Source organism: Puma concolor, chromosome D1, assembly GCF_028749965.1.
Source record: "Puma concolor isolate L17-30 chromosome D1, mPumCon1.1.hap2, whole genome shotgun sequence".
Taxonomy (NCBI): Eukaryota; Metazoa; Chordata; class Mammalia; order Carnivora; family Felidae; genus Puma; species Puma concolor.
In genome coordinates this window covers 26686249-26694422 of record NC_141676.1, presented here as the reverse complement: position 1 = coordinate 26694422, position 8174 = coordinate 26686249, and the positions used below count along the sequence as shown (strand labels likewise).

Sequence of the window (8174 nt, the reverse complement as noted above, 5' to 3'; positions counted from 1 at the left end):
GCTCTAAAGGATGCATTTTCCACTACTACATTTCAGCACGTCCTTGGCCACCCAGTCAACTGTCCATCTAATGAAAATGAAGAACCAATGGCAATTTTTTTTTAAAGGCAAAAAGCTGCTTAATACTGCTCAATAGTGATCCTTATCCAAAAATAACAAGGGTTTCAGAGACAAAAGCAACGGGAAGCTCACGTCTCTTGTATGTTCCAAAGGTGTCTGGTTTGGAAAAGAAAAGTCATCAGGAATAGGTAATAAAGCGTATGGGATTCTCTACACCCCTTCTCCCCAAAGAATTTGAACTCTACGACTACTCACGTATACCCCAGCACCCATCTGCTGGCCTCTGATGACCACCCGATTCCTACGTGTGGACCCAGCTTCTACACACTCTTCAGAGTTAGTCAAGTGTACTTTATTTCTCAGTGATTCATGTTCAAGTTCCCAGCAAACTCCCAAAGCCAGCAACCTTAGGAAAATACTGTGCGTTATTCAACGGGAAAATGATAGTAGCGACATCAACAGATTTAGCTTGCACGATCTCTCATCTGGAGTCATTGGGTGCCTGTGGCATACAAGGCACTGTGCTAATCCACTTGTATTACAGACTCCCTCAAACTGTGACAGCCTTGAAAAGATTCCGTCTGTGAAGCTGGAAGGAGTCATCATTTGCTCCCATTTCAGGGCTCAAGGCTGCCTTGACTTTGCCACAGGAGTGTCACCTTTATAGGGATTTGCCCATGCTTGTTTTCTGTTCCTTGCTACAGAGAAGACTAGGGAAGAAGACGGACCCTGCTTTCAACTGTGCCCTATACCTGGTTTTATGTGCTTTGAGAGAATAGTACCAAAAGCTTTCTACGCATTCGATCAATGACAGTGTTTTGCTTTCATCGAGAGGTGGTGTTAAAAGAGGCATAGCCAACATAACTGTCCTCCATGTGTGAGGAGAGCAAAATGATTAGGTCTTCCAGATTAATGAGGCTATAACTGAAATAATTTGGGGATTAAAAATGCCCCTTTTTTTTTTTTTTTTTTTTTTTTTGGTTAGAAACCCAAACAAGTATTTGAGGGCTGAAGCAAAGAAAGGAAAGCATAAAGCAAATAATCTCACTTGATTTCACTATGTCAGGTGAATGCAAACCAAACCCAATCAAATTGGATTATTTGAATCTGGTTCAAGTCTGTGTTGGCTGTGCTCTCTTACTTTTGTCAATATATACAGCGGCTATGTGCAAATTACATCCTAATCCATTATCAAGTTTGGAGCAAATTATGAAACATACTTTGAAATGTCAATAACTATTGCCACAGACTAGGTAAGGGTGGAGCAGAAACTCAGCGGGTTCCGTGATCAATTGTCGCGAGGAGCACAGTGCCCACTAGAATTTTCTATGAAATACTTCGTTTCAAGAGTGTGTGTGTGTGTGTGTGTGTGTGTGTGTGTATATATATATATATATATATATATATATATATATAGAAGCTAGATCATCAGAGTTCCCTAAGGCAGGTATTCGCTTTTAATCAACACATGGGCAAACTCTACAAGACATTTCGAGAGAATTAACTTCTAGAGGCTTCTAACAGAATCTCTGGCGCGGAATGAAGCGGAAGCATGAAAAACACTTGGGATCACACGCTGAGTGTCTGCTCGTCATCCCAAATCCCCGGAGTACACCACATTGCTCTAGTCGTATCCCCCGGGGAAAAGAGCGCCCACGGCTCTGCATTTAGAGAGAAAAGGGAAGCCGGCAAGAATGCGCGTTCAGTTCCAACTGGTTCCTCCAGCAGCATCCATCCAAACAATAACACGGGTGAGAAAACGAGACGGTTACGAAGCATGACTTGGCAAACACACAGCACCGTGCCTATCACTGACTCACAACAGATCCTCGAAGCCTCGGCTAACGGATTAAGTAAACACAGAAATAAATGCATCTTTTTTTCTTTTTAAAGAAAGCTTGTTTTGAACTCTCTTTTACCATAAGATAAGCTGGGGAGTTTATTCAAGAATTTGCTGAGAGTCATATCCTTATTTTTCACGCTTCCAAGGTTCTTCCTCAACACCGCCGTCGGCCGACTTTCCGTTGGCTGCCAGAGTTACCTGAAAATAATCACCATCAACATCCAGCTTACAGGCCACGAACCAGAAAACCACCCCGTGGGTTATGTGGAGAAGCACGAGATCCGAGTTACACTACATGACTTACATGTTGGTTTCAAATGTGGTTCTTTCCAAATTGATTTTGAGCCCGTCTTGCTTTTCGACACTGATTTGTAAATGGTGAAAAGTACATATTTGCCTTGGGGAGTACAGAGGAACTGGAGAGAGTCTGCAATTTGGGACATGAGTTCTACTAATGCTTTCAGGGTGGCGGGGGCGTCTAGCTACACATAGACCCATCAGAGAATAATGCAGCCCTTAACAAACAGTGCCCTTGTGCTACTCCATACAACCAGAGAAAAATCCAGAACTAGACAGCTAGTTCTACTCATGCACAGCTAGTGAAGGGTTCAGTTGCCATGAGGCCGGGTGGAGTTTATACACGTCCAGTTTCGAAATCAGAAATCATGATGGCGTGGATACCAGGTAGGCTATCCAGGCTTTAAAAATCGAGAAGAAAAGGGGAATTAAAAGCCAGACGTCCAAATTATTTCCAAATTATATCCAAATTATTCCCATGCAGGCATTTTTTTTTTTAATTTTTGTTTTTCAACGTTTATTTATTTTTGGGACAGAGAGAGACAGAGCATGAATGGGGGAGGGGCAGAGAGAGAGGGAGACACAGAATCGGAAACAGGCTCCAGGCTCTGAGCCATCAGCCCAGAGCCCGACGCGGGGCTCGAACTCACGGACCGCGAGATCGTGACCTGGCGGGGCTCGAACTCACGGACCGCGAGATCGTGACCTGGCTGAAGTCGGACACCTAACCGACTGCGCCACCCAGGCGCCCCCCCATGCAGGCATTTAACAATCAAGTATAACCACCAGAGTGTCTCTATTATGCTTCCCTGGCTCGAAGCAAACTGAACCCTCACACAGCGTGGGAGGTATTCCCCTCCACTTCTAAATCATTTTCCTAGCTTACCTTCCATCTGTCTGTCCTCAACGTCATGTGCAAACTTAAACCCACGACTGATATTCCACATAATGGAGAGACTGGATTTATGGAAGCATTAGGATATGGAGACATGACAAACGCAGCAATGTTTGAAAGAAATCGGATCTTCTTAACCCGAGAGGCAGCGAAACGCATGCGTTAGGAACACACACTACCATGCTAGGAACAGAACACAAGTGCCCTTCACAAACCGAGCGAACGAAAACAGAAGCCATTCGTTTCTCCACCCCCCAGTGGGCGCCCATAGTTTTCTAGAAAGACCATGCAACAAGCCATGACCACCCCACATGCAGTTATTCTGATGACAATTAAAAAGCTCTCACGTAACTTCCAACTACAAGGACAAGGCAAGAGTTTGAAAACAGCAGACACCAACATGACGTAGCAACGCTCGAAGTGGTTAACATTTTGACCAGAGCTCCAGCAAATTTGTTTCCCCTTCAGTGAACTCTCAGGAAAGACTGCCAGGAACAAACTGTCTGCCTGGAGAAAGCTGCCTGTTCGCTCTGACCTTGAATGTGCCTATTTGGCTTTCCGTGATGAACCAGATCAATAGCTGTACAAAAGTATAAATCATGCTGTGCGGCCTCTGGAACACCAGGCCGCACTGGGGGGTGTGCCCTGCTGTGGCCGTCACTGTTGTTGAATACTGGGGCCTGTGTTTCGAAAGTGGCCGGGACAGCCCCTTTTTTGGCATTTCTTTTTCTGAGCCGGTTCAAGGAAGCCAGGACTCTAACTCCCCGGTCCATCCCACCCTGCTCTGTTCCAACCACCTGGGTAATAGAAAAGCAGGAAGGGGAGGGGGCTGACAGGAAGCATTGACGTCTCCCATCTTGGTTTTTAAAACAGTGAGACGGAGAATGGACCAGAAGGAAGTTCAAAGGCAGGAAAAAATGTGACTCAGATATTCCGGGAGAGTGTGCAAATTCATCTTGATGGCTCTGGCTGCCTCCTCTCGTGCATCAGTGGCAACTCAGTTTCGTTGGTCTAGGTGGGAAGAGGTGCTCGCCTCACCTCGCGAAGGCCGAGGCCAACTAACCTTCGGTGAGCCGAACCCAATGACTTCACTAAAAAATCCAAACGGCCAGATAGTTATTAAACCAACATGGCCATTCGGTATGTCCCTGACCTGCTCAGTGTCCTTTCGACCATGTAAATGCTAATTCACCAAGTTTGCAGGTGGTTGGGTAGGCAGTCAGTTATAGAGACGGACTAAGCCAGTATCTCTACAGAACTGGCCAGCAACAAGGTTGTCTGAAACAAAGCACAGGGTCAAGATGCTAAAAGGATACATACAACAAATATTTATAGAGCGCCTACTGCATGCCAGGTACTGCTTTAGGTGCTGGGATACAGCAGTGATAAATGCGGAAACAGGGTGGCTTGCTTCCTAGTGATAGGGACAGTTCACAAATCTCTTCCTTTAGGGGGCTTGAGTTGTTCTTGCTCTAAGAACATAGCAAACTTCTCCTAATGTCCTTTAAGAAAAAGAACCCAGGAAGTCTGAAATCTAAATGTATCTCCATATCTATATACCATCTTTTTCAAAACATGTCCTTCTAACACTATTAGGAAGCCTCTTGAGAAGCTCCAAAAGAGCCACACCACAGGCAATTAGTCACTACGATTCTTCTTACATATAATTGCAAAATGTAAAAATATATGGTGATTTCACTTTATTTGATGCTATTCTTTTTCCTTGTATGGCAGTAACTTGGAATCAACCCTTCTCTTTCCTACAAAATGGTACATTCGCTTTTCTGTCCTCCCATTGCCTATTTCAGGGCTTTGCAGATAATGGGCACTCAATAAATATCTGATGAATGATCAAAATACAGGAGGTCACAGGAATGAGATGCTTAACTAAACCCCACAAGGCACACAATAAATACTTGTTAAATAGAGCACAGAGCCATTTCATGAGAATGTGGACCCTTGTTGACCCAAATTTTGACGGGGAATAATCCAGCACATTCATCTAGACGTGGGAAGAGCTAACTTCCTAGGAGAATGGAATATGCGCTTTAGAGACATCTGAATTTCGAATAATTTGAATCATTTTCGCTGAGTCAATTAGTTTTTGCAGCTGCTCTTGATGGCTAAGTCCTTCCTTAATTTGTACCAGAGCCTTGGTTCACCCACACGTGTACCCGGTAGAGAGGGGATGAGCAAAAGACTACTGCTGGCCCATTAGACTTCTGGACCTATGTTACAATCCAGTAAAGAGAATCACTTCTGTGTCACCCTTATTTGCCTGGCAGAGGCCATGTGTATGTTTGGAATGACCCAGAAGTAACCCAGGGAGAAATTATTAAATAAGATCCTGTCAGCAGGAATCAAAAGAATATCAGAAACCTGTACTGGGTGCCGATTGCCTTCAGATGCTACTTGGAACCATTTGGGCAACCCAACTCCCAGAGTTGACTCTGCTCACCTGCCAGGGTTTCTCCAAGTTTGCTTCACTCTGGTCATGACACTCTGTCTTTGACAATGTCAAGTTAGTTACAATGAAGGCTAGACAGAGCCCATCAAGCTTGAAGACTTAGTACCCAGCAGCTTGGAAAAGAGTCCAGAACATCCATGCTTCAAGAAAGATGGTGCCACCACTGTGTGAAATGTAGTGGCTATGGGATAATTGTCCTGAGGGATAGTTATCCTTTACTTGAAACAGCTTCCCCATTCTTGGAGCACAGTGACTGCAAGGTCAAAAATCACCTTCCCACAAAAATAATTAAGAGAAAAATAGTTGCACAAAGTCGTGTGGGCACATTTTTGACCAGCATGTAATATCCAGCAAGTAGGAATACTTGTGCTACATATATTGAGTGATTCGGGGTATTTCTCTTAGTGTTTCATTCAAGGAATAGAATATTTGAAATCCAACAAAGCCTTAAGAACCACAAATTCTTCGGCAAAATGTTCAAGAAAACCAATCAAATTTGTGGAGTGGGTGGAAAGGGGGGGGTGGTCAAAATGATTGTTTTACATCACATGGACGAAACAAGCAACCGATTGGCTCTTTGACTGTTAGATCTGCCACGTTAGACACAGAGTTAGATGATCTGGGACTCATAGAAGCTTGGGTTACATGATTCTTCAGAAAAGTAAATGTGACAATAATACATGCAGGACTTTTGGTGCTTGTCTTAGGAAACTGAGCATGCACTATTATATACAGGTCTCAATATCCATGAACGGGAAAGGTACCTTGCACTCATCTACTATGACAGAGTTGTGTGCAGCATAGACACATTGATTAGAGTTGCTTTCCCTATGGTTCTTCATGTCATCATAAATGGACTGAGTCTTGGTCATTTCAATATCTTCATGCACTCGATGCTGGGAGTCAATAGTATCCAGCTCAGACTTGGAGAGGTGATAGACAATCCCAGCCCCAAAGGAGTCACCCACAACATTGACTGAAGTCCTCATCCTGTCCCTGGGAACAAAGAACAAGAATGTTTAGCGAAGAAGCAGTGACATGGTGGTTGAGAGGCCAAGGTCTAGAACCCGGGGCTGAGTTCTGGCTCTACTTTTCCCTTTGCCTGATCTGGGGCAAGTTACTTAATCTTTATGAGCCTTGATTTCCTTGTTGGTCAACCGGAGAGAGCAATCATATCTGTCTCATAAACTTGTGTGACAATCAAATGAGATCATGGACGTAAAGGCCTTAGCAAAACGTCTGATGGATGGTAGAAACCCAATAAACAACAGCAAAGAGAAAGGAGAGAAGGAAGAATTGGAAGACAATAATTCTCAGATCTCGGAATTAGCACCCAAAGCTCCAGACACCGTTAGCTGTGTCCTCTTGATTTCCACTGTTCTTCAAGGACCCCAGCTCACATCCGCTTATTTTGCTTATTAATCCTACCTGTGAATTCTCCCATGATAGAAAATTCATCTCTTCGTAAGGATTGAAATTAACATTGCCTTTCCCTCTGCACCTCAGTCTCCCACCGACACATACATATACACAGGCACAGGCACAGCTGATGGGTGAGAAACCCGGCCACAATTTTCTCCCTGACCAATAAGCACAGTGACTCTGCGTCCTGGAAAAACCAAAATACGTTGTCTTGCTCTCTCTGTTAACCAAGAAAAAAAAAACATTTAAATCTTCCAGAGTGCCTCTTGAATCAGGAAGTGTTAAGAAAAACCCTCCCTCCAATCTTGTTTCCCATGTTCTGATTTAAAAAAAAAAAAAAAAAAAAGCAGGATGGCCCAGAACCTTCCCTCTCAGAACGTCAGCACCAGGAAAACTAAGTTCTTAAGAGTAAGTGGTGTTCTGTCGTCCACTAGTTCAGATTGGTGTGAAAAGTCCTGCTAACCATGTTTATGAGATACTCAAAGTCTGAAAGAGAAGGGTGCTGGAAACTTTTTTTAAAAGAATTTAAGCAAAAATGCTGCTAAAATCTCTGTCCAGGACACTCTAGCCTTTAATTCAAAAAATATGCATAAGGACACCAGAATCAGTTCAAGGCAAAGTGAAAGTCTTAATTGGTTCTTAGAACAAAGGCCTAAAATAAATTCTAGTTGCTACCATCCAATCTATTTCTCATTAGAGAAGAAGAATGACGCTGCACCAAGAGGACTGGCTTCCTCGCAAGGAGCTTGTGAGCAGCTATCCTCTGGGTTCAAGTGGGAAGATCCTGCCCATACAAAAGTCAAGATCAGACCCCGACATCAGCTGTCAGGGGCATCTCTCCATCTAAGAATGCTCTTCTCTTCCTTTCCACTCTGGAGAATCTGCCGCAGGGTGGTAAAATCTATACATGAACAAAGACTGGGTCTTTAAGTCATCCACAAAATTAGGCATCTGAGGCAGAGACAGGGTATGAGAAGGCATGCATAATGATGATTCAGAAAAACTATGGGCTCTGGAGACAGCCCGACTTGGATTCAGATGCCACTCTTTTCTTTTACTTGTTGGACAACCCTGACCCTAGTTAACCTTTGTGACCCTTAGTTGCATTAACTATGAGATGGAAATAATAAAAATATCTACCACTTTGGGTTGAAGATTAAATAAGATAGCAATATGCTTAGTACAGTTCC

At 43.7% G+C, this 8174-nt stretch overlaps 1 protein-coding gene across 5 annotated transcripts in view; it reads right to left on the bottom strand.

Annotated features, from left to right (window-relative positions):
* Positions 1–390: 390 nt before the first annotated feature.
* The window catches only part of SLC1A2 (solute carrier family 1 member 2), a 142218-nt gene continuing 134434 nt past the window's right edge, over positions 391–8174 (bottom strand). For 3 of the 5 annotated variants that reach the window (XM_086677681.1, XM_086677683.1, XM_086677682.1), the window contains exons 10-11: positions 6327–6558; positions 391–2101 (exon numbers count right to left, since the gene is read on the bottom strand). In XM_086677681.1, coding sequence (XP_086533807.1) covers positions 2030–2101; positions 6327–6558 — 304 coding nt within the window. In that variant the 3' untranslated portion in view covers positions 391–2029. Of the gene's footprint in view, positions 2102–2127; positions 2268–3086; positions 6559–8174 lie in introns of those variants that run through there. The other 2 variants (XR_015240899.1, XM_086677684.1) reach the window with 2 other exon arrangements.